General features: G+C 38.5%; 1 protein-coding gene across 1 annotated transcript in view; it reads right to left on the bottom strand.

Annotated features, from left to right (window-relative positions):
• Window positions 1-1,342: 1,342 nt before the first annotated feature.
• The window catches only part of tbck (TBC1 domain containing kinase), a 65,885-nt gene continuing 39,311 nt past the window's right edge, over window positions 1,343-27,916 (bottom strand). The window contains exons 21-26 of the mRNA XM_062033274.1: window positions 21,438-21,474; window positions 19,534-19,695; window positions 12,953-13,113; window positions 10,451-10,611; window positions 6,738-6,897; window positions 1,343-3,695 (exon numbers count right to left, since the gene is read on the bottom strand). Of these exons, the coding sequence (XP_061889258.1) occupies window positions 3,585-3,695; window positions 6,738-6,897; window positions 10,451-10,611; window positions 12,953-13,113; window positions 19,534-19,695; window positions 21,438-21,474 (792 nt within the window). The 3' untranslated portion in view covers window positions 1,343-3,584. The remainder of the gene's footprint in view (window positions 3,696-6,737; window positions 6,898-10,450; window positions 10,612-12,952; window positions 13,114-19,533; window positions 19,696-21,437; window positions 21,475-27,916) is intronic.

The following is a 27,916-nucleotide window of genomic DNA, read 5'->3' as shown; positions in this document are numbered from 1 at the left end:
TAGCTACTGAGCTAACGTGATAGCATCAGTCTCAAATGCAGATAGAAACAAAATAAATAAATCCCTGACTGGAAGGATAGACAGAAGATCAACAATACTATTAAACCATGGACATGTAAATACACGGTTAATAATTCCCAGCCTGGCAAAGCTTAACAATGCTGTTGCTAACAACGCCATAGAAGCTATCTTAGCAACGGTACCTCACAGAGCTATGCTAAAAACATTAGCGCTCCACCTACGCCAGCCCTCATCTGCTCATCAACACCCGTGCTCACCTGCGTTCCAGCGATCGACGGAAGGACGAAGGACTTCACCCGATCATCCGTGCGGTTGGCGGCTAGCGTCGGCTAGCGCGTCTGCTATCCAAGTAAGTCCTCCTGGTTGTGTTGCTACAGCCAGCCGCTAATACACCGATCCCACCTACAACTTTCTTCTTTGCAGCCTCCATTGTTCATTAAACAAATTGCAAAAGATTCACCAACACAGATGTCCAGAATACTGTGGAATTTTCAGATGAAAACAGAGCTTTTTTGTATAGGATTCAATGTGTCCGCATACTTCCCGTTTCAACGATTGACGTCACGCGCATACGTCATCATACATAGACGTTTTCATCCGGAATTTTAGCGGGAAATTTAAAATGTCACTTTATAAGTTAACCCGGCCGTATTGGCATGTGTTGCAATGTTAAGATTTCATCATTGATATATAAACTATCAGACTGCGTGGTCGCTAGTAGTGGCTTTCAGTAGGCCTTTAACAGGGGTCGGCAACCCAAAATGTTGAAAGAGCCATATTGGACCAAAAATACAAAAACAAATCTGTCTGGAGCCGCAACAAATTAGAAGCCATATTACATACAGATAGTGTGTCATGAGATATACATTGAATTGAGATGACTTAAAGGAAACTAAATGAGCTCAAATATAGCTACTAATGAGGCATAATGATGCAATATGTACATATAGCTAGCCTAAATAGCATGTTAGCATCGATTACCTTGCAGTCATGCAGTGACCAAATATGTTTGATTAGCACTCCACACAAGTCAATAACATCAACAAAACTCACCTTTGTGCCTTCACGCACAACGTTAAAAGTTTGGTGGACAAAATGAGACAGAAAAGAAGTGGCATAAAACACGCCCTAGAAAGTCGGAGAAAGTTATACATGTAAACAAACTAAGGTGAGTTCAAGGACCGCCAAAATTAGTAGGACAAAACGGCGCTCGCCAAATACTGGAATCAGTGAAGCATGTTTAATATAAACAGTGTGCTTTATAACAATTAGGGAGGTTTGTGTCATGTTTGTCCTCATACAGAAACCATATTAAAACAAATTTTTTTTTTTTTCCCCTCATCTTTTTCCATTTTTCATACATTTTTGAAAAAGCTTCAGAGAGCCACTAGGGCGGCGCTAAAGAGCCGCGGGTTGCCGACCCCTGGCCTATAATGATGCATTATGTACATACAGCTAGCATAAATAGCATGTTAGCATCAATTAGCTAACATGCTATGCTGTGACCAAGTACAGCATGTCTGATTAGCGCTCCAACAAGTCAATAACATCAACAAAGCTCACCTTTGTGCATTCACACACAGCATAAAAAGTTTGGTGGACAAAATGGGACAAAAAAGGAGTGACATAAAACACGTCTCTCTGTAGCAGCGTCGGAGAAAGTTGCACATGTAAACAAACTACGGTGCTTTCAAGGACTTGCGAAATTAGTAGGACGAAATGGCGGGCGCCAAATATTCTCATCAGTGAAGCATTTTTAATATAAACATTGGGATTTCTGACAATTAGGAAGGTTTGTGTCATGTTTGTCCTCCCAAAGAAACCATATTAAAACAAACAAAAACATTTTTTGCCTCATCTTTTTCCATTTTCATACATTTTTGAAAAAGCTCCTGGGAGCCACTAGGGCAGGGGTCGGCAACCCAAAATGTTGAAAGAGCCATATTGGACCAAAAATACAAAAACAAATCTGTCTGGAGCCGCAAAAAATTAAAAGCCATGTTACATACAGATAGTGTACGTGTCATGAGATATACATTGAATTAAGAGGACTTAAGGGAAACTAAATGACCTCAAATATACCTACTAATGAGGCATAATGATGCAATATGTACATATAGCTAGCCTAAATAGCATGTTAGCATCGGTTAGCTTGCAGTCATGCAGTGACCAAATATGTCTGATTAGTACTCCACACAAGTCAATAACATCAACAAAACTCACCTTTCATGCACAACCTTAAAAGTTTGGTGGACAAAATGAGACAGAAAAAGAAAGTGGCATAAAACACGTCCTAGAAAGTCGGAGAAAGTTATACATGTAAACAAATTACGGTGAGTTCAAGGACCGCCAAAATTAGTAGGACAAAACGGCTCTCGCCAAATACTCGAATCAGTGAAGCATGTTTAATATAAACAGTGTGCTTTATAACAATTAGGGAGGTTTGTGTCATGTTTGTCCTCATACAGAAACCATATTAAAACAAAATTTATTTTTTTTTCCCCTCATCTTTTTCCATTTTTCATACATTTTTGAAAAAGCTTCAGAGAGCCACTAGGGCGGCGCTAAAGAGCCGCGGGTTGCCGACCCCTGGCCTATAATGATGCATTATGTACATACAGCTAGCATAAATAGCATGTTAGCATCGATTAGCTAACATGCTATGCTGTGACCAAGTACAGCATGTCTGATTAGCACTCCAACAAGTCAATAACATCAACAAAGCTCACCTTTGTGCATTCACACACAGCATAAAAAGTTTGGTGGACAAAAAAGGAGTGACATAAAACACGTCTTTCTGTAGCAGCGTCGGAGAAAGTTGCACATGTAAACAAACTACGGTGCTTTCAAGGACTTGCGAAATTAGTAGGACGAAATGGCGGGCGCCAAATATTCTCATCGGTGAAGCATTTTTAATATAAACATTGGGATTTCTGACAATTAGGAAGGTTTGTGTCATGTTTGTCCTCATACAGAAACCATATTAAAACAAAAATATATATTTTTTGCCTCATCTTTTTCCATTTTCATACATTTTTGAAAAAGCTCCTGGGAGCCACTAGGGCGGCGCTAAAGAGCCACGGGTTGCTGACCCCCGAGCTAGGGCAAGAGCGTGTTTATAAATTATTACAAAAAAAATCATCAAATTAATTGTAATTTGAATTCCGTATGGGGAGGGCAAGCCATTATACATTGTATATGAGGACATTTCAGGGGAAACAGTGATACATGACACCATTTCTTCTACTGTATAAAGACACAAAAAGGGCAAAGAAGAAGCAAAAGACACTCGCACTTTCAGTGGTCTTGCGAGATCTTCCATGACGGTGCTTGAAACTCTTAGAAGCCTGATTTACTACAGGTTTTTGTATATTAAAACATTTTCACTTGTTATCAACTGTGAACACAATCTTAGGAGATCACCCGCAACATGCCCACTATTGGTGCACACACATTTAGTTCAGAGTCTACCTTATTGGACTTTAGATGTTCCACTGTTTTGGGGGTGCCTCCAATCATTAATGATGCACGTCTTTCCCCCCCAATAGCACCAACAGCTTGGGTCAGATCTGAGGGGAAGGAACGGTCAGAAGTCCGGTGGGCTTTAGCTTGTTGATCCCTCCATCCAGAATGCAAACCAGTGGGAAGTTCACCTTGACGAGGTGTGTGGCAAACTATGAGGAAACAGGAAAGTATAACATGTGAAAAAAGTTCAAGCCAGGTGTCAGGTTCAAACACGGATGACATCTATTAAACAAGACAATAGGCAAAGAATTAAACAGAGACATAATTCAATTTGTACTCAATATATAGAGGAGAGTCGCCCGGACATTGTAACCTTCTACAATCTCCAGCACGCTCTGCCAAAAGATTGCATGCCTCCTTCTTTTATTTTGGATCCTCCCCGACCACATGGCCACCTTTGTTTCCAAAGGACAAATGTCACAAAAAGTTCACAGAAAAGGTCGTAAACAATTCACAGGAAAGGTCAGTTCAAAAAGAGTTCGTAAAATAGTTCAAAAAGAGTTCCATAAAATAGTTCGTAAAATACTTCAAAAATAGGCCCATAAAAAAAAATAGTTCAAAAAGAGTTCGTCTGGAAATTGGGCAGATCCTGTCATCCCTCCGCTTTGAAGTCCTTGGGCCAGAACAACATCCTGTTGATTACCATACATGAGAGAAAACAGAAAACCCTTCATGTGGCTCTCCCCAGGCCTGGCCCTAACCAATCTGGCGCCCTAGGCAAGATTTTAGGTGGCGCCCCCCCCCCACATCGGCAGTGTAGTGTATATACTCACAAGAAACCGAATAGCTTTGTCTTTGACCATTTTTTTTTACTTAAAGAAAGCAAATTAACATATTATATGAGAATGTTATGTTATGATTATCTTTAACCGAATCACAGCAGTGCTCAAATTAAAAAACAGCATTCCCTCTCATGTGATATTGCTTAATTAACATTAATGATGTGCACTTTAACAACTAGGCTTACAACTATACCTAATATATAAAGGGGTGGAAAAGTGACTATTACCTGCAGGGCAAACATTAGCTAACCAGAAGGCAATAACAATGTAAACAAAAAACACCTGCTTAAAAGATCTAATACAAATGTCCCTGAGGAATGTAAGGTGGGAGTACTGTAATTACCTAACGTTACATTATTATTTTCCATAACAATTTAGCTCCCTCCACAATATTAACCCGACGTTAAAACAAAACTAGCTATTTATTGATTAGCAATTGCCGAATCATGTAACATTAGCTTAATGCTAAAAAGCAAGGTTACTATCACATTCTGTAACAGACAAATAATTTCATGTAGGCTAACGTTACCTCCCTGCTACCTCTGTCTTTTTCTCGTTTCTCCTCTTCTTTTCTCTTTTTTCTTCCCTGGGCCCCTGACAGTTTTGGCCGTTTTGACATCTTGTGTGGATTTTTTTGATGTGGTGACGTCCAAAAAGAGTCATGATACGGGAAGGGAGGGGGGCGCACCGTGCGGGGGGAGGGGGAGGGGGGGGGGGGGCGTAATGTTGTAACAAATAATATTTCTATTAAATAGGCTTTACTTTGCATTTTAATTAACGTGGGATTATTTTTTGTATTTAGAAATAATAGTACCAACTTTTTTTTTTTTTTTTTCTGCAAGATTTTTGGCACTGGCGTGGCGCCCCCTGATGGACGGCGCCCTTAGCATTTGCCTATACGGCCTATGCCACGGGCCGGCCCTGGCTCTCCTCCTTACACAGCGGAGTTTTACGAGCCTTACTCTTGGTAGGCCTCAAAGACAGCCCCTGTCCTTTTGCCCGGAACTCATTTCAACACAAAGTTTTTTGTGATAACTTACAAACAATTATTCTAACACCAGGCAACAACCAAGTTGTGCAACAATGGCTGGATTACCAAAAACACATTAAATGCCGGTGGTGAGGAGTAATCATAACATGCTAGGTACTTGCAAAAACAATACAAACAATCTTTAGGGTAGTTTCACACCAGTAGTTGTTATTGGATGTTTAAATGCTTTTTGTCTCAAGCAGACACCAGATAATTAGGGCAGGTTTGGCAGGCACTGCACTTGCATTTTGGTTGGACCATCATAAATGTGGGCTGGACCAGAAACATGTCAATAAAAATCTGAAGACTAAAATTCTATTCTCACATTTCGATCAAGTTGAATTCGCTGTGTTAGAAATTTGAATGATTGACGGGTTGTTTTCTGTTCCTATATTAGCTTTGACAAACAGAAGTAACGATTCTCTGTCGACCAATCAACTGAGATAGAACATTGTCAAGTTCCATCCGACACAAGCAAACCTTTCTTTCAAAACGTGTGTATCATATCCAGCTAAACTGAACCCGAGCTCAAAACAGGCTTAAAGTAACTTACTAACTCACTCACTCCACCCTTTGGGTAGCGTGCATGATTATTCAAATTGAACCGCCTCTGAACCAAACTGTACTGCCTGGTGGAGCTGCTGCTCTTTAATGCAATCCTCATTTCAATGAGAGCATAGTCAATGTCTCACAAACTGGGATATACAGCACAGGCCAAAAGTTTGGACACACCTTCTCATTCAATCTTTATTTTCATGACTATTGTGGAGGATGCATATATGTTTAAGAGTTCTTTCTTTTTACATAGCCATGTTTAGAGTAGCTAGTACTTTTTCTTTGTATATTCTACCAGTTTTTCTTTTCTTCAGAGGCCTGTTTAGTGTCTTAACCTTGGAATGTGAAGACAACCCCCACGTCTCTCTCCTTATCGGGGGGGGGGGCTTTCTTTTGTGTGCAAGGAGTTGGCTTTTCCGTTTGACTGTCAGATCAACTAGGGTAGACGATATGAATGTATTGCTTAAGATGATCTCCTAAAGCTTTAGTAAAACTTGAAAATATTCCTATTCTGTCTTGATGGTCCTTCTTACTCAGCATATATGTCATCGAAATAACTTGGGATTGACCAGTAATTTAGATTCCCTGGGAGGAAGAACTGGTCTGACGCAACATTGGTGATTTAACCCCCAGTTCCAACCCTTGATGCTGAGTGCTAAGCAGGGAGGTAATGGCTCCCGTTTTTATAGTCTTTGGTATGACTCGGCCGGGGTTCGAACTTATTCAGGTGTTACCATTTAGTGGTCAATTGTACGGAATATGTACTGTACTGTGCAATCTACTAATAAAAGTTTCAATCAATCAATCAATCAATCAATCCTTACCACAGCAGCTTTCTTCGCGGCGTGACCGATGACGACGACGACCCGTCCGCCGTAGTTCTGGAGGATCCCCGCTGCTGGACACTGCAGCACCTCATCGTTGGCTCCGAACGTTGTGCCGAATGGAACGTTGATGCTGCCGGACATGTGGCCTCTGCTGAAGCTGGTGGCCATGTGGTTAAGGAGTGCAGTAACCTGACTCTCGCCAGAGAGTCAAAGGCTACCCAAATAGTGAAAGGTAAGTGTTTTTTTTTTTTTTAAGTAAGCAGCAAGTACAGTACAGTTAGTAGAACAACTGTGTTTTCATTACTGTGTACTGTACTATATCAATCAATCAATGTTTACTTATATAGCCCTAAATCACAAGTGTCTCAAAGGGCTGTACAAGCCACAACGACATCCTCGGTACAGAGCCCACATACGGGCAAGGAAAACTCACCCCAGTGGGACGTCAATGTGAATGACTATGAGAAACCTTGGAGAGGACCGCATATGTGGGTAACCCCCCCCCTCTAACTCGACAGTCTATTCTTGTTCTTAGAAATGAAGGCTATTCCACAAAATTGTTTGGGTGACCCCAAACTTTTGAACGGTAGTATATATATATATATATATATATATATATATATATATATATATATATATATATATATATATATATATATATATATATATATATATACTACTTTTAATGATAAATGATAAATGGGTTATACTTGTATAGCGCTTTTCTACCTTCAAGGTACTCAAAACGCTTTGACAGTATTTCCACATTTACCCATTCACACATACATTCACACACTAATGGCGGGAGCTGCCATGCAAGGCGCTAACCAGCAGCCATCAGGAGCAAGGGTGAAGTGTCTTGCCCAAGGACACAACGGACGTGACTAGGATGGTAGAACGTGGGGATTGAACCCCAGTAACCAGCAACACTCCGATTGCTGGCACGGCCACTCTAACAACTTCGCCACGCCGTCCCCTTTTGAACGGTAGTATATATATATATATATATATATATATATATACACATATACACATATATATATATATATATATATATATATATATATATATATATATATATATATATATATATGTGTATATATATATATATATATATATATATATATATATATATATATATATATATATATATATATATATATATATATGTGTATATATATATATATATATATATATATATATATATATATGTATATGTATATATATATATATATATATATATATATATATATATATATATATATATATATATATATATATATATATATATATATATATATATATATATATATATATATATATATATATATTTGAGCTGTAATTTGACCCCCTTAAAATACTTCAAAACTCACCAAACTTTTCACACACATCAGGACTGGTGGAAATTGCGATCTAAAAAAAACCGAACCCCAAAACTCAAAATTGCGCTCTAGCGCAATTTTTGAAGAAAACAGAGACAAAACTGCTCCTCAGAGGAAAACTCAAGACAAAACTGCTTGTAACTTCCGGTAGGAACGTCTTAGAGACATGAAACAAATACGTCTATGTAGGTCTCACCTAGACTTACATTTCATAGATTGACATCCTTCAGCAAAAATCAACAGGAAGTTTGCAATCCCTCCTTCAAAACAACATTTTTGTTAAAACCGGTCACCAAACATCAAACATTATCTCCTCTGAGCGCGTTTGTCGTTTCGGCTTCAAACTGCTACAGGAGAGAGATTGAACCCTTCTGATTAAAAGTTGACGACGGCGTTTTGATACGTGCTACCGTTTTGATTTTACGAGCTTTCAAAAACCGGCTGCGCTAAAGCTGCTGCTATGCTGCTGTGCTTTTACGAGCCTTCAAAGAAAACAACCACTGTGCAGCGGCACCTAGGAAAAAAACCACAGACAACACTTCCTCTAACTCCCAGTACGAACAGCGTAGAGACATGAAACAAAAACCTCTATGTAGGTCTGACTTAGAGCTAGATTTCATACACTGACATCCTTCAGCAAAAATCAACAGGAAGTTGGCAATCACCCCTTCAAAACAAATGTTTCACAAAAACACTAATTTTTGCCTCTTTGAGCTGTAATTTGACCGTCTTAAAATACTTCAAAACTCACCAAACTTTTCACACACATCAGGACTGGTGGAAATTGCGATCTGAAAAAAAACCGAACCCCAAAACTCAAAATTGCGCTCTAGCGCAATTTTTGAATAAAACAGAGACAAAACTGCTCCTCAGAGGAAAACTCAAGACAAAACTGCTTGTAACTTCCGGTAGGAACGTCTTAGAGACATGAAACAAATACCTCTATGTAGGTCTCACCTAGACTTACATTTCATAGATTGACATCCTTCAGCAAAAATCAACAGGAAGTTTGCAATCCCTCCTTCAAAACAACATTTTTGTTAAAACCGGTCACCAAACATCAAACATTATCTCCTCTGAGCGCGTTTGTCGTTTCGGCTTCAAACTGCTACAGGAGAGAGATTGAACCCTTCTGATTAAAAGTTGACGACGGCGTTTTGATACGTGCTACCGTTTTGATTTTACGAGCTTTCAAAAACCGTCTGCGCCTTCAAAGAAAACAACCACTGTGCAGCGGCACCTAGGAAAAAAAACCACAGACAACACTTCCTCTAACTCCCAGTACGAACAGCGTAGAGACATGAAACAAAAACCTCTATGTAGGTCTGACTTAGAGCTAGATTTCATACACTGACATCCTTCAGCAAAAATCAACAGGAAGTTGTCAATCACCCCTTCAAAACAAAAGTTTCACAAAAACACTCATTTTTGCCTCTTTGAGCTGTAATTTGACCGCCTTAAAATACTTCAAAACTCACCGAACTTTTCACACACATCAGGACTGGCGGAAATTGCGATTTAATTAGGACTAGCACCTGCCAAAGATGCGGACCCGACCAACGCTGCTTGCAGCTTTAATCTATTTTAAATTGCCTTTCAAATGTCTATTCTTGGTGTTGGCTTTTATCAAATAAATTTCCCCCAAAAATGCGACTTATACTCCAGTGCGACTTATATATGTTTTTTTCCTTCTTTATTATGCATTTTCGGCCGGTGCGACTTATACGCCGAAAAATACGGTATCTATCTATTTATTTATCTATCCTAGCCTTGGTTGATGACACGATGTCCACTGGGTTTATGCAAACGTCACCAACCCATCCACAAAAAAAGCGTTCATATCTTTTTATAGACCCTTGTAATTTTGAAAGTCCGACAAGGCATAAAATGGGCTGTGTAGAAAAAATAAGTAGTTTAGAAAGTCTGGGTATGAAACAGTATTTCTTCATCGGTGCAATGTTATTTCCCGCTGAATAGTTCGGAGGTATTATGTGTAGCGCTATCGTGAACGATGATGCCAGCCTTACAATATGACTTCTGGCAATGCACTGTAGGATACTTTACACGTACATCAACCTAAAGTTTGCGGATGACTACATAGAAACTACATAGTCCTGACATGAGGCACAATATTGATGATATATAAAGTTGTTGTTTTTTTAAAAAACGTGATTAGAAAAGATTTTAAAAAAAGGGATTTGTGGTTTCCATAAGAAGAAACCAAACAAGTCTTCTGGCACCTGTTTGAGTTTGTACACGCCCTTTTCTGAGGATGGAATCTGTGGAGTAAACTGATAACATTTCACAACTGCCCGATAGTGAGGATACTCCTCCGCGCTGCGGATGTCAACAGCAATAATTCTTGGCTTGCTGCCTTTGGTCCTGCTGCTTCCGGGGAACGACATGTCGCACAGGTCGATGAAGTCCTCTGCCGAGATGCGAGGAGACACCTCAGCTTTCAGGTCCAGCAGCGCCAGAGGCTCCCGAGACTGCACGAGAAAACAGATCAATTGAAGACCTCCTCAGTATAGAAAAAGGTGATTCTGAATAACGTTAAAAAAAGGAATGGAAGACTACACTGCAAAAACTGAAATCTAAGTAAGATGAAATACCGTAATTTCCGGACTATAAGCCGCTACTTTTTCCCCTCGTTCTGGTCCCTGCGGCTTATACAAGGGTGCGGCTTATGTACGGCCTGTTCTTCTCCGACACCGACGAAGAGGATTTCGGTGGTTTTAGTACGCAGGAGGAAGACGATGACACAATGATTAAAAACTGACTTTTCATATACCGGTAGGCTGGTTATTTTGATAACGTACAGGTGAGCACTTTGTATTACTTTGCAGCGTTGTATTATTTGTACTCTGCACGAATGCTGTTCGCCATGTCAAAGATGTGAAAGTTTGATTGAATGATTGAAAGATTTATTGTTAATAAATGGGACGCTTTGCGTTCCCAAACAGTCATCTCTGTCCCGACAATCCCCTCCGTGGTAGCAGGAACCCCTATATACTACGCTAATTACACATCAAAACCCTGCGGCTTATAGTCGGGTGCGGCTTATATATGGAGCAATCTGTATTTTCCCCTAAATTTAGCTGGTGCGGCTTATAGTCCGGAAATTACGGTATCTCAAATAAGGGTGATATTTGCTTATTTTCTGTCTGATAAGATAATTCTTCTCACTAAGCAGATTTGATGTTAGAGTGTTTTACTTGTTTTAAGTGTTTTGCTCCTAAATGATGTCAGTAAGATATTACAGCTTGTTGCTGAGATTTGATGAGCTATATTGAGTAAAACATGCTTGAAACTAGAATATCAACTGTTGCAAAGCTGTGTCATCAACACTCACAAGTAGAAAACTACTTTTTTAAAGTCATCATTTCTTATTTCAAGCATGAAATTAAAAAAAAAACTGACTTTGACACAATTGTGTCTCATAATTAAAACAGATGACAGCCAAATGCTGTTTTATTTCCAATGAAACAATAGAACATACGTACTCATATAGTAGTACAGTTGGCACAGTACAGTAAACTGACAGTTAATATTTAAACATTTAACATGTGACATGTCTAACAATTTTGAACAGAAATAGTTCATGCACATTCAGATGAATTCTTCAAAATTACAATAAAAAAATTTTGGGCCGAGGCCGGGCTGTATATATGCGCACTAATTGACTGAAAGAGCACGCACTTGGCGCGATGATGTCATGTTATCCATGGAAAAATGCATTTTTAGACAATATGATTTGCCTGAGCGGCTAGGAGACCCCGAGAGTAACAAGCGCTTGCCTTGTTGCCTTTCCATTAAGAACAATAAATTAGTTTTTAGTATAAGTTTGCTGGTTTCAAGAAATGTCATGCCGAGCGCATATCATTATGTCAAGATAATGGCACTAGCATTTACTTCATTTAAGAATATTTTTCAACATATTGAGCAAAAAGGACTCTTTTTTTTTCTACCAAGAAAAGTGCACTTGTTATTAGTGAGAATATACTTATTTTAAGCTATTTTTGGGTTCATTGAGGTTAGCTAATTTGACTTGTTTTGGAAAGTCTTGACAAGCCAAATTTTCTTGTTCTATTGGCAGATAATTTTGCTTAGTTCAAATAAAATATACCTAATTTTTTTTCTTTTTTTTTCCTGTTTTTGAACACTGACTTTTTGCAGTGTAGATAGATAGATAGATAGATAGATAGATAGATAGATAGATAGATAGATAGATAGATAGATAGATAGATAGATAGATAGATAGATAGATAGATAGATAGATAGATAGATGGATAGATAGATAGATAGATAGATAGTACTTTATTGATTCCTTCAGGAGAGTTCCCTAAGGAAAATTAAAATTCCAGCAGCAGTGTACAGAATTGAGATTGAATTTAAAAAGTAAAAAGTAATTAAGCAAATATCACCCTTATTTGAGATATTTAATCTTACTTAGATTTCAGTTTTTGCAGTGTATCTATCTATCTATCTATCTATCTATCTATCTATCTATCTATCTATCTATCTATCTATCTATCTATCTATCTATCTATCTATCTATCTAAAGAAAATAGCCCCAGGGCTACTGTTTTCATGTATGACAAAATCATTTTAAATGACCATTTTGGCCCCAAAAAATAATTTCAATAAATCTGGGATCCCTAAACAAAGACAACAACTTTTACTCGCAGGAAGTTCGAGGTGGTTTCTCAAGAAAAAAAACCCCACTAGCTTTTCTCTTACCCACTCACATAACAATCAACTGCATTTATTGCATCAAAAATGTTTGCCAAATCTATAATTTTCTGGTGACCACTATGTTGTTATACTCACAAGGTCCGTCTTGGGGAAATCCTGGTAGTCGGACGAGTAGTACGTGACGTTTTTCTCACCAGACACCTTCTGAAGCTGCGCGTGTTGTCTGAATGTGGCGCTTTTTGGTGTGTAGGAGAAGAGGTTGATAGAGTCACGGACGCAGCGCTCAATGTCAATTTCTGGTAGGAATGGGGGGCGGAGGGGAGGGGAACAAATAATTTAAACAAACAACAAACCATCAGTTACAAAAATTAGTTCACCCCATGTTTTTTACATTATTATCATATGCGTTTTTGTGTAAGTTAACCCTACTAGTCTCCAACCACTGAACACTATAGAGCAGGGGTCACCAACCTTTTTGAAACCAAGAGCTACTTCTTGGGTAGTGATTAATGCGAAGAGCTACCAGTTTGATACACACTTAAATAAATTGCCAGAAATAGCCAATTTGCTCAATTTACCTTTAACTCTATGTTATTATTAATAATTAATGATATTTACACTTAATTGAACGGTTTAAAAGAGGAGAAAACACGAAAAAAAATGACAATTAAATTTTGAAACATAGTTTATCTTCAATTTCGACTCTTTAAAATTCAAAATTCAACCGAAAAAAAGAAGAGAAAAACTTTAAAAAATAATTTATGGAACATCATTAGTCATTTTTCCTGATTAAGATTAATTTGAGAATTTTGATGACATGTTTTAAATAGGTTAAAATCCAATCTACACTTTGTTAGAATATATAACAAATTGGACCAAAGACAAATCATTATTTCTTCTAGATTTTCCAGAACAAAAATTTTAAAAGAAATTCAAAAGACTTTGAAATAAGATTTAAATTTGATTCTACAGATTTTCTAGATTTGCCGGAATAATTATATTGAATTTTAATCATAATAAGTTTGAAGAAATATTTCACAAATATTCTTCGTCGAAAAAACAGAAGCTAAAATGAAGAATTAAATTCAAATGTATTTATTATTCTTTACAATAAAAAAAATAAATTTACTTGAACATTTATTTAAATTGTCAGGAAAGAAGAGGAAGGAATTTAAAAGGTAAAAAGGTATATGTGTTTAAAAATCCTAAAATAATTTTTAAGGTTGTATTTTTTCTCTAAAATTGTCTTTCTGAAAGTTATAAGAAGCAAAGTAAAAAAAAAAAAAGAATTTATTTAAACAAGTGAAGACCAAGTCTTTAACATATTTTCTTGGATTTTCAAATTCTATTTGAGTTTTGTCTCTCTTAGAATTAAAAATGTCGGGCAAAGCGAGACCAGCTTGCTAGTAAATAAATACAATTTAAAAAATAGAGGCAGCTCACTGGTAAGTGCTGCTATTTGAGCTATTTTTAGAACAGGCCAGCGGGCTACTCATCTGGTCCTTACGGGCTACCTGGTGCCCCCGGGCACCGCGTTGGTGACGCCTGATATAGAGTGTAAAATCTGCAAAACATGTCTTGCCTGTGCTATTTTTGCTCTGACAAAAACACCACATGTTGGCGTTGTTATCCAACTCTGTGAGTCTCACTTTAATAACAGCCATTGTAGCTTTAGGGTGTTTTACAAAATCACTCCTAAGGGTCAGGGGCCGTACTTATCAAGCTTCTTAGAATTACTCCTAAGAAGTCTGCTAAGAGTTGACTTAAATAAATTCTTCGCTGAAAGCTGCACTTAAAAGTTAGTTATCAAGCGTCTTACTCACACTTTCAGCGAAGTGTAGGACTGAATCTTAAGTGTCTCACTCAGAGCTGAATTACGACATTACTATGTGCCGTAAACGCAATTTTAGGTGACGTCATTTCTGTGTCCATAGAAATGACCAATCACGGAAGGGAATCCGTTGTCTGAGAATAAAGAAATATCTTGGAAATATTTAAGTGGACAATGGGAGTGTATATTTTGACAATAAACTACAAAATAATACAAAACAAACTAGTCCCCGCCGGCACTCACGCTACCACTCCCTCTCTTCTCTCGCCCACACACTCACTGACGTCACTCACCTCACGGCCACACACATACGCTACTGTCATAACATTTTCTTTCCAATTCATTAATTAGGCAACTAATTTGAAACTGGTGTGGGTGGCTCTATATATACTAGCCCTCTGCAGACACATGCAGAAATCAACAAGGAATCGAAAAGTATTAAATCTGTGACAAAAATAATATCCGCTCTGTCTAAACGATACCGTTTGATCAGCTGCTCGTCATCAAAAAAAAACAACAACATTGTTCCGTTCCTTGAACGTTCGCGCACGTCTCTCTCGCCTCAGTGCCATCCCCTGCTGGCAACTCCTAACCACTTAAGACACCTCTGAAGGTCTCTTAAATATCGTGGAGAGTAGGAGTGATTCTTAGACTTAAGAACGTTGATAAAAAGCTTTTATTCTTAAGTTTGAGAGTAGGACTAAATTTCGCAAATTCTCAGGACTTAAGTGTAAAATGGCACTCTAAGAAGCTTGATAAGTACGGCCCCTGATTTGTGTGTAATAAAACGTGCAAACTTGATAGCGTCTACTAATTGTGTGTCAAGTGGATTGCGTTTGTTAAGTGAGCAGAATAAGATTTTGCGTCTCTCTGTCTTCATTAAAATGTAGAATATAGCACAAACCCCAAAAGCAGTGAAGTTGTCACGTTGTGTAAATGGTAAATAAAAAGAGAATACAATGATTTGCTAATCCTTTTCAACCTATATTCAATTGAATAGACTGCAAAGACAAGATACGTAATGTTTGAACTGGAAAACTTCGTTATTTTTTGCAAATATTAGCTCATTTGGAATTTGATGCCTGCAACATGTTTCAAAAAAGCTGGCACGAGTGGCAAAACAACTGAGAAAGTTGAGGACTGCTCATCAAACACTTATTTGGAACATCCCACAGGTGAACAGGCTAACTGGGAACAGGTGGGTGACATGATTGGGTATAAAAGCCGCTTCCATGAAATGCTCACAATTCACAAACAAGGATGGGGCGAGGGTCACCACTTTGTCAACAAATGCCTGAGCAAATTGTCGCACAGTTTAAGAACAAAATTTCTCAACCAGCTATTGCAAGGAATTTAGGGATTTCACCATCTACGCTCCGTAATATCATCAAAGGGTTCAGAGAATCTGGAGAAATCACTGCACAAAAGCGATGATATTACGGACCTTCGATCCCTCAGGCGGTACTGCATCAGAAAGCGACATCAGTGTGTAAAGGATATCACCACATTGGCTCAGGAACACTTCAAAAAAACACTGTCAGAAACTACAGTTCATCGCTAGATCTGTAAGTGCAAGTTAAAACTCTACTATGCAAAGCGAAAGCCATTTATCAACAACACCCACAAACGCTGCTGGCTTCGCTGGGCCTGAGCTCATCTAAGATGGACTGATGCAAAGTGGAAAAGTATTCTGTGGTCTGACGAGTCCACATTTACGATTGTTTTTGGAAACTGTGGACATCGTGTCCTCCAGAACAAAGAGGAAAAGAACCATCCAGATTGTTCTAGGCGCAAAGTGTAAAAGCCAGCATGTGTGATGGTATGGGGGTGTATTAGTGCCCAAGACATGGGTAACTTACACATCTGGGAAGGCGCCATTAATGCTGAAAGGTACATACAGCTTTTGGAGCAACATATGTTGCCATCCAAGCAACGTTACCATGGACGCCCCTGCTTATTTCAGCAAGACAATGCCATGCTTCATAGTAAAAGAGTGCGGGTACTAGACTGGCCTGCCTGTAGTCCAGACCTGTCTCCCATTGAAAATGTGTGGCGTATTATGAAGCCTAAAATACCACAAGGGAGACCCCCGGACTGTTGAACAACTTAAGCTGAACATCAAGCAAGAATGGGAAATAATTCCACCTGAAAAGCTTCAAAAATGTGTCTCCTCAGTTCCTTAACGTTTACTGAGGGTTGTTAAAAGGAAAGGCCATGTAACACAGTGGTAAAAATGCCCCTGTGACAACTTTTTTGCAATGTGTTGCTGCCATTAGATTCTAAGTTGATGATTATTTGCAAAACAAAATTAAGTTTCTCAGTGTGAACATGAAATATCTTGTCTTTGCAGTCTATTCAAATGAATATAAGTTGAAAAGGATTTGCAAATCATTGTATTCTCTTTTTATTTACCATTTACACAACATGCCAACTTCACTGGTTTTGGGTTTTGTATATGCTGATCATGAAAACGCCTACGATACCGGGAGTAGATCAGCTTTGCATGTGCCATCAAGTTCGTAGCATTTTTATGAAGTGGAAAAGAGACTGTCCAATTACTTCTGTTTCTATAGTGTTGCTATAAGTACAGAGCTTTGGTGCTTCGGGCAGCTTGGTAGAATTGCATTTCTATGAAGTAACATATAAGCAAGATGACCATGCATGTTCAGTTGCTTAATAACTTGGACTTGGTTGCTAACTGGAAGCATTTTCAGGGCTATTTGACATCCTAGGGCAGGCCTGGGCAATTATTTTACTCGGGGGGGGGGCAGATTTAGATAAAAAAAGTGTGTCTGGGGGCCGGTATATCTATTTTTAGGAACACTAATACAAAACCTCACGATAATGATTGAAAGCTAAACATGTTATGACAGACCACCTTAAAAAACGGAATGGAATTTGATATTTTTTTTACTGAATGAGACACCCAGAATGTACATGAAAATAAAGAATGTGGGATTTACAATATTAACTATGAAGGATAAAACACTGAATATTGAGAAAATATTTTACAATCAACCGAAACACAACCAAAATGCAACAAACATAGTGAAATATGAACGCGAAGGGTTCGGAGATATCTCAAAGTGACCAAAGTAACTAATTAGATGATAATAGTAACTAATTAGATGACCATAGTAACTAATTAGATGACCATAGTATTTGATGCCGCTTTGATACGCTTTAAATCCCGCTTTGATACGTTTTATTATGCTTTATTGAACTTTATTATGCTTTGATGCGATCCTGACGCTTTAAATCAGGCTCTGACACGATTATCAAGCTCTGTTGTGCATTGGAATTAATGTGTCATGAACATTATGAACATTAATTTGTAATAATGACTTTGAAATGTGATATTGTTATGTAATTATGTGCAATTTGGAAGATGCTGTGATTATTATTTTGTGAATTTGATGAATAAATTGCGTGCGCACACATAATATAATAAAAAAGAGAAATATGACAAACAAATAAGTTAAAAAAATTTTGAAAAACTCAGTATACTAAGTTTTCCCCACATTTTTTTAGATTTATCTATTTATTTGATTTCTCTTTTTGTTTTCTTATATACAGGATAAAACACATAATGTAATAAAAAAGAGAAATATGATAAACAAATAAGTTTTAAAAAATGTGAAAAACTCAGTATACTGTTTTCCACACATTTTTTATATTCATTTATTTTTTCAATTTCTCTTTTTTTCCGTTATATTATGTTTATTATTTATTATGTTTTATATTCATTTATTTTTTCAATTCCTCTTTTTTTTCTCTCGTTATATTATGTTTATTATTTATTATGTTTTATATTCATTTGTTTTTTCAATTTCTCTTTTTTTTCTCGTTATATTATGTTCATTATGTATTATTTATTATGTTTTATATTCATTTATTTTTTCAATTTGTCTTCTTTTTTCGTTATATTATGTTTATTATTTATTATGTTTTATATTCATTTATTTTTTCTATTTCTCTTCTTTTTTCGTTATATTATGTTTATTATTTATTATGTTTTATATTCATTTATTTTTTAAATTTCTCTTCTTTTTTTGTTATATTATGTTTATTATTTATTATGTTTTATATTCATTTATTTTTTCAATTTCTCTTTTTTTCTCGTTATATTATGTTTATTATTTATTATGTTTTATATTCATTTATTTTTTAAATTTCTCTTCTTTTTTTGTTATATTATGTTTATTATTTATTATGTTTTATATTCATTTTTTTTTTAAATTTCTCTTCTTTTTTCGTTATATTACGTTTATTATTTATTATGTTTTATATTCATTTATTTTTTCAATTTCTCTTTTTTTCCCGTTATATTATGTTTATTATTTATTATGTTTTATATTCATTTATTTTTTCAATTTCTCTTTTTTTTCCGTTTTATTATGTTTACTATTTATTATGTTTTATATCTTCATTTCTTTTATTCCGTTGTCATCTTAATAAATATCTATCTTTCATTTCTTATGCTAGTTGACAATAATAAAAGGCATTTCTTTTCATTTTTATATTCAATGTCACTAGTCAATATCACAGTCACTTCCCATTTGTAGTTGTAGACTGGGGTCCGCGCTTTGAACCAAGATCTGTTAAGCTTTCCTACGCTTTGAGTCAAGCTTTGCTGAGCTTTGTCAGGCTTTGATACGCTCTCAGCGCTTTATTCCATCCTTGACAGAGCGCCAAATTTTTTTAAACCGTTTAAAAAATTTTGGCGAACTTGCCGCATGTCCCGCTTCACTACAAGCTTTCCCACCATCCATTACGACCCTCACGCTTTAATCAGGCTTTGTTACGCTTTAACGCCGCTTTAATAATTCTACAATATTTGCATCTTTTAACAGTAGCGTTCGTACATCAGGTACATTTGAGTTACCTGGCAGGTCGGAGAACAGCAGGATGCACTCGTTGAAGCCATTAGCCAGGAGGCGGTCCCTGAGCTGCTTCAGTATGGCTACGCCGATGCAGAAGGGGAAAGAAGAATTGCCCAGCAGCAGCGTGTCCCACAGGTGGAAGATCTTGTGCAGCGGAAACACGTCTGCAGGGAGGATTTTAGCAGAACGATTCAAAAGAGACGCAGACGCAGCATGAGTGACAACAGTGTGCGACATAATAGAGAGACTTTGTAAATAAAAAGGCATGACTAACTATGTGATTGAAACACTGGCTGGAGCGGGGTTGTGTTTGCAGAAAAAAATGTGCGGTGGAAAGGTTGCTTGCAGGGATGTTTCATGAGCAAGGAGAATATTTAACATGCCTCTTAGTTAGAGCGATTTACTATAGCACGGGTGTCAAACTCTGGCCCGCGGGCCAAATTTCACTTGCCCCTTGAGGCAATATCAAATTAACACTAGAGCTGGCCCGCCGATTATATACAGCGGCGGTGCCGCGGTAACACCGCATTCACCGCTAATTCTCATACTTGCCAACCCTCCCGTGAGACTCCCAAATTTCAGTGCCCCTCCCGGAAATCGTCACGTCCGCTTTTCATCCAGTCCAACGAGTGCCGGCCCAGTCACATGATATGTGCGGCTTCTGTACGCACACACACGTGAATGCAACGCACACTTGATCAACAGCGATACAGGTTACACTGAGGGTGGCCGTATAAACAACTTTAATACTGTTAGAAATATACGCCACACTGTGAATCCACACCAAACAAGAATGACAAACACATTTCGGGAGAACATCCGCACCGTAACACAACATAAACACAACAGAACAAATACCCAGACTCCTTTGCAGCACTAACTCTTCCGGGACGCTACAAGGTGTGTGTATGTGTGTGGGGGGTGGGGTGGTTGGTGGTAGCGGGGGTGTATTTTGTAGCGTCCCGAAAGAGTTAGTACTGCAAAAGGTTCTGGGTATTTGTTCTGTTGTGTTATGGTGCGGATGTTCTCCCGAAATGTGTTTGTCATTCTTGTTTGGTGTGGATTCACAGTGTGGCGTATATTTCTAACAGTGTTAAAGTTGTTTATACGGCCACCCTCAGTGGAACCTGTATCGCTGTTGATCAAGTATGCGTTGCATTCACGTGTGTGTGCGTACAGAAGCCGCACTTATCTTGTGACTGGGCCGGCACGTTGTTAAAATGGATGAAAAGCGGACGTGACGACAGCTCGTAGAGGACGTTAAAGGCGGTGCCTTTAAGGCACGCCCCCAAGACTGTGGTCCGGGTGGACTACGAGACATAATGACTGATGAACACCTTGGTTGGATAATGAAGGTTGCCTCAGCTAAAAGCCTGAGCCCCGACATTAATGAACTAGCATCCAAGAAAAGATGGCAGGTATCTGGCTTGGGCACATCAGATTAGATCAGTGTGTTGCAAACTGAGCAGTTTAAAGTCCAGAATGGTTGGTTTATTCATTGTTATTTTACTTTCAAATTTATTAGCCTGTGGAAAAAGTTAATGTTGATATTTACCTCAGAAGGCTGCAAATAGAAAAGAGGCATTCCGTTTTTATTTAAATTGTATTTGATATGCCATTGATATTTTTTTAAAATAATTATTATTATTATTTCAAACTGGATTTTGCATGTCACTATAAAGTTATATAAGCCTTGCTTGTTCAATATTCAATGCAAAACTTGTTTGGGTCCCTATTAAAAGGTTAATTTGTTCAACCTTTGGCCCGCGGCTTTGTTCAGTTTTACATTTTGGCCCACTCTGTATTTGAGTTTGACACCCCTGTACTATAGCGTCCACTGATGGCAATGTGCTGTGATTACTGCCACATCAAATCCACACAGAGACATGAGAGAGCTTGAACTCACGTGTGAACATGGTCAGGAACCAGGGAATGGCGTAGAGCTGTAGGGGAGGAGGGAGACAGCATTTTAGAGGATAAGGTAGTATTTGTTTTTCACAAAATGAGCACAAAGAATAGTCTTAGTCAGCGATTTAACAGTTGGCTGTGAGCCCTGCAGTAGAGACCGCAACAAAGGGGTTGACGGTGATTATGACTCACAATTAATCTCATTATGCCAATTTGTGATCTCCCAATCCCCCCTTGGGACATCTATAAAAGCTAAATTAGCGCATGTGAATAAACACTAAAGCGCAGTTGGTTGGTATCAACACTTCAGTCATCAACAATTGCATCATCAGAGAAATGGACATTGAAACAGTGTAGGTCTGACTTGGTAGGATATGTACAACAAGTAGTGGACATAGAGAGAGAGATCAGAAATTATAAGAAAAAGTGTCTACATTTGATTGTTTACATTTGATTATTTACAATCCGAAGAGATATGATGTGGAAGGGAGGGTGTTAGTTTAGGGTTGAAGTTGCCTGGAGGTGTTCTTTTAGTGCGGTTTTGAAGGAGGATAGAGATGCCCTTTCTTTTACACCTTTTGGGAGTGCATTCCACATTGATGTGGCATAGAAAGAGAATGAGTTAAGACCTTTGTTAGATCGGAATCTGGGTTTAACGTGGTTAGTGGAGCTCCCCCTGGTGTTGTGGTTATGGCGGTCATTTACGTTAAGGAAGTAGTTTGACATGTACTTCGGTATCAGGGAGGTGTGGCGGATTTTATAGACTAGGCTCAGTGCAAGTTGTTTAACTCTGTCCTCCACCCTGAGCCAGCCCACTTTGGAGAAGTGGGTAGGAGTGAGGTGGGATCTGGGGTGGAGGTCTAGAAGTAATCTGACTAGCTTGTTCAGTAATCTGACTAGCTTGTTGAAATGGTTTTCACTTCACAGGTGTGCTTGAAGCTCATCGAGAGAATGCCACGAGTGTGCAAAGCAGTAATTAGAACAAAGGGTGGCTATCTTGCCTTAGCCTTGTCTTAAAAAACTCTTATCTTACTGACAGGATGCAGTGCGTCTGCCATAACAATGTGACATCGGACTATGTTAAGGTAACGTGTGGAGTCCCCCAGGGTTCGGTTCTTGGCCCCGCACTCTGTAGCATCTACTCATACGCAAATACGGTGTTAGCTTTCACTGTTATGCTGATGACACCCAACTCTACATGCCCCTAAAGCTGACCAACACGTCGGATTGTAGTCAGCTGGAGGCGTGTCTTAATGAAATTAAACAATGGATGTCTGCTAACTTTTCGCAACTCAACGCCAAGAAAACGGAAATGCTGATTATCGGTCCTGCTCAACACCGACATCTATTTAATAATACCACCTTAACATTTGACAACCAAACAATTACACAAGGCGACTCGGTAAAGAATCTGGGTATTATCTTCCACCCAACTCTCTCGTTTGAGTCACACATTAAGAGTGTTACTAAAACGGCCTTCTTTCATCTCCGTAATATCGCTAAAATTCGTTCCATTTTGTCCACTAGTGACGCTGAGATCATTATTCATGCGTTCGTTACGTCTCGTCTCGATTACTGTAACGTTTTATTTTCGGGCCTCCCTATGTCTAGCATTAAAAGATTACAGATGGTACAAAATGCGGCTGCTAGACTTTTGACAAGAACAAGAAAGTTTGATCATATTACGCCTATACTGTATATACCTTTATATACATATATATATACCTATACTGGCTCACCTGCGCTGGCTTCCTGTGCACTTAAGATGTGACTTTAAGGTTTTACTACTTACGTATAAAATACTACACGGTCTAGCTCCTGTCTATCTTGCTGACTGTATTGTACCATATGTCCCGGCAAGAAATCTGCGTTCAAAGAACTCCAGCTTATTAGTGATTCCCAGAGCCCAAAAAAAGTCTGCGGGCTATAGAGCGTTTTCTATTGGGGCTCCAGTACTATGGAATGCCCTCCCGGTAAAAGTTAGAGATGCTACCTCAGTAGAAGCATTTAAGTCTCATCTTAAAACTCATTTGTATACTCTAGCCTTTAAATAGACCCCATTTTTAGACCAGTTGATCTGCCGTTTCTTTTCTTTTCTCCTCTGCCCCCCTCTCCCTTGTGGAGGGGGGGGACACAGGTCCGGTGGCCATGGATGAAGTGCTGGCTGTCCAGAGTCGGGACCCGGGGTGGACCGCTCGCCTGTGCATCGGTTGGGGACATCTCTGCATCGCTGACCCGTCTCCGCTCGGGATGGTTTCCTGCTGGCTCCACTATGGACTGGACTCTCACTATTATGTTAGATCTTCTATGGACTGGACTCTGACACTATTATGTTAGATCTTCTATGGACTGGACTCTCACACTATTATGTTGGATCCACTATGGACTGGACTCACACACTATTATGTTAGATCCACAATGGACTGGACTTTCACACTATTATGTTAGATCCACTATGGACTAAACTCTCACTATTATGTTAGATCCACTATGGACTGGACTCTCACTATTATGTTAGATCCACTATGGACTGGACTCTCACTATTATGTTAGATCCACTATGGACTGGACTCTCACTATTATGTTAGATCCACTATGGACTGGACTTTCACACTATTATGTTAGATCCACTATGGACTGGACTTTCACACTATTATGTTAGATCCACTATGGACTGGACTCTCACACTATTATGTTAGATCCACTATGGACTGGACTCTCACACTATTATGTTAGATCCACTATGGACTGAACTCTCACTATTATGTTAGATCCACTATGGACTGGACTCTCACACTATTATGTTAGATCCACTATGGACTGAACTCTCACACTATTATGTTAGATCCACTATGGACTGGACTCTCACTATTATGTTAGATCCACTATGGACTGGACTTTCACACTATTATGTTAGATCCACTATGGACTGGACTTTCACACTATTTATGTTAGATCCACTATGGACTGAACTCTCACTATTATGTTAGATCCACTATGGACTGAAATCTCACACTATTATGTTAGATCCACTATGGACTGGACTCTCACACTATTATGTTAGATCCACTATGGACTGGACTCTCACACTATTATGTTAGATCCACTATGGACTGAACTCTCACTATTATGTTAGATCCACTATGGACTGGACTCTCACACTATTATGTTAGATCCACTATGGACTGAACTCTCACTATTATGTTAGATCCACTATGGACTGGACTCTCACTAATATGTTAGATCCACTATGGACTGGACTTTCACACTATTATGTTAGATCCACTATGGACTGGACTCTCACTATTATGTTAGATCCACTATGGACTGGACTCTCACACTATTATGTTAGATCCACTATGGACTGACTCTCACACTATTATGTTAGATCCACTATGGACTGGACTTTCACACTATTATGTTAGATCCACTATGGACTGGACTCTCACTATTATGTTAGATCCACTATGGACTGGACTCTCACACTATTATGTTAGATCCACTATGGACTGGACTCTCACACTATTATGTTAGATCCACTATGGACTGGACTCTCACACTATTATGTTAGATCTACTATGGACTGGACTCTCACACTATTATGTTAGATCCACTATGGACTGGACTCTCACACTATTATGTTAGATCCACTATGGACTGGACTCTCACACTATTATGTTAGATCCACTATGGACTGAACTCTCACACTATTATGTTAGATCCACTATGGACTGGACTCTCACTATTATGTTAGATCCACTATGGACTGAACTCTCACACTATTATGTTAGATCCACTATGGACTGGACACTCACTATTATGTTAGATCCACTATGGACTGGACTCTCACACTATTATGTTAGATCCACTATGGACTGGACTCTCACACTATTATGTTAGATCTACTATGGACTGGACTCTCACACTATTATGTTAGATCTACTATGGACTGGACTCTCACACTATTATGTTAGATCTACTATGGACTGGACTCTCACACTATTATGTTAGATCCACTATGGACTGGACTCTCACACTATTATGTTAGATCCACTATGGACTGAACTCTCACACTATTATGTTAGATCCACTATGGACTGGACTCTCACTATTATGTTAGATCCACTATGGACTGGACTCTCACACTATTATGTTAGATCCACTATGGACTGGACTCTCACTATTATGTTAGATCCACTATGGACTGGACTCTCACACTATTATGTTAGATCCACTATGGACTGAACTCTCACACTATTATGTTAGATCCACTATGGACTGGACTCTCACACTATTATGTTAGATCCACTATGGACTGAACTCTCACACTATTATGTTAGATCCACTATGGACTGGATTCTCACACTATTATGTTAGATCCACTATGGACTGGACTCTCACACTATTATGTTAGATCTACTATGGACTGGACTCTCACACTATTATGTTAGATCCACTATGGACTGGACTCTCACACTATTATGTTAGATCTACTATGGACTGGACTCTCACACTATTATGTTAGATCCACTATGGACTGGACTCTCACACTATTATGTTAGATCCACTATGGACTGGACTCTCACTATTATGTTAGATCCACTATGGACTGGACTCTCACACTATTATGTTAGATCCACTATGGACTGGACTCTCACTATTATGTTAGATCCACTATGGACTGGACTCTCACACTATTATGTTAGATCCACTATGGACTGAACTCTCACACTATTATGTTAGATCCACTATGGACTGGACTCTCACACTATTATGTTAGATCCACTATGGACTGGACTCTCACAATATTATGTTAGATCCACTATGGACTGGACTCTCACACTATTATGTTCGATCCACTATGGACTGAACTCTCACTATTATGTTAGATCCACTATGGACTGAACTCTCACTATTATGTTAGATCCACTATGGACTGAACTCTCACTATTATGTTAGATCCACTATGGACTGGACTCACACACTATTATGTTAGATCCACTATGGACTGGACTCTCACACTATTATGTTAGATCTACTATGGACTGGACTCTCACACTATTATGTTAGATCCACTATGGACTGGACTCTCACACTATTATGTTAGATCCACTATGGACTGAACTCTCACACTATTATGTTAGATCCACTATGGACTGGACTCTCACTATTATGTTAGATCCACTATGGTCTGGACTCTCACACTATTATGTTAGATCCACTATGGACTGGACTCTCACTATTATGTTAGATCCACTATGGACTGGACTCTCACACTATTATGTTAGATCCACTATGGACTGAACTCTCACACTATTATGTTAGATCCACTATGGACTGGACTCTCACACTATTATGTTAGATCCACTATGGACTGGACTCTCACACTATTATGTTAGATCCACTATGGACTGAACTCTCACACTATTATGTTAGATCCACTATGGACTGGACTCTCACACTATTATGTTAGATCCACTATGGACTGGACTCTCACACTATTATGTTAGATCTACTATGGACTGGACTCTCACACTATTATGTTAGATCCACTATGGACTGGACTCTCACACTATTATGTTAGATCTACTATGGACTGGACTCTCACACTATTATGTTAGATCCACTATGGACTGGACTCTCACACTATTATGTTAGATCCACTATGGACTGGACTCTCACTATTATGTTAGATCCACTATGGACTGGGACTGGACTCTCACACTATTATGTTAGATCCACTATGGACTGGACTGGACTCTCACTATTATGTTAGATCCACTATGGACTGGACTCTCACACTATTATGTTAGATCCACTATGGACTGAACTCTCACACTATTATGTTAGATCCACTATGGACTGACTCTCACACTATTATGTTAGATCCACTATGGACTGGACTCTCACACTATTATGTTAGATCCACTATGGACTGGACTCTCACACTATTATGTTCGATCCACTATGGACTGACTCTCACTATTATGTTAGATCCACTATGGACTGAACTCTCACTATTATGTTAGATCCACTATGGACTGACTCTCACTATTATGTTAGATCCACTATGGACTGGACTCTCACACTATTATGTTAGATCCACTATGGACTGGACTCTCACACTATTATGTTAGATCTACTATGGACTGGACTCTCACACTATTATGTTAGATCCACTATGGACTGGACTCTCACACTATTATGTTAGATCCACTATGGACTGGACTCTCACACTATTATGTTAGATCCACTATGGACTGGACTCTCACACTATTATGTTAGATCCACTATGGACTGGACTCTCACTATTATGTTAGATCCACTATGGACTGACTCTCACACTATTATGTTAGATCCACTATGGACTGGACTCTCACTATTATGTTAGATCCACTATGGACTGGACTCTCACACTATTATGTTAGATCCACTATGGACTGGACTCTCACTATTATGTTAGATCCACTATGGACT

This window comes from Entelurus aequoreus, linkage group LG22 (assembly GCF_033978785.1).
Source record: "Entelurus aequoreus isolate RoL-2023_Sb linkage group LG22, RoL_Eaeq_v1.1, whole genome shotgun sequence".
Lineage (NCBI taxonomy): Eukaryota > Metazoa > Chordata > Actinopteri > Syngnathiformes > Syngnathidae > Entelurus > Entelurus aequoreus.
The sequence above is the reverse complement of the archived record's forward strand: the minus strand, read 5'-3'. Positions and strand labels throughout refer to the sequence as shown.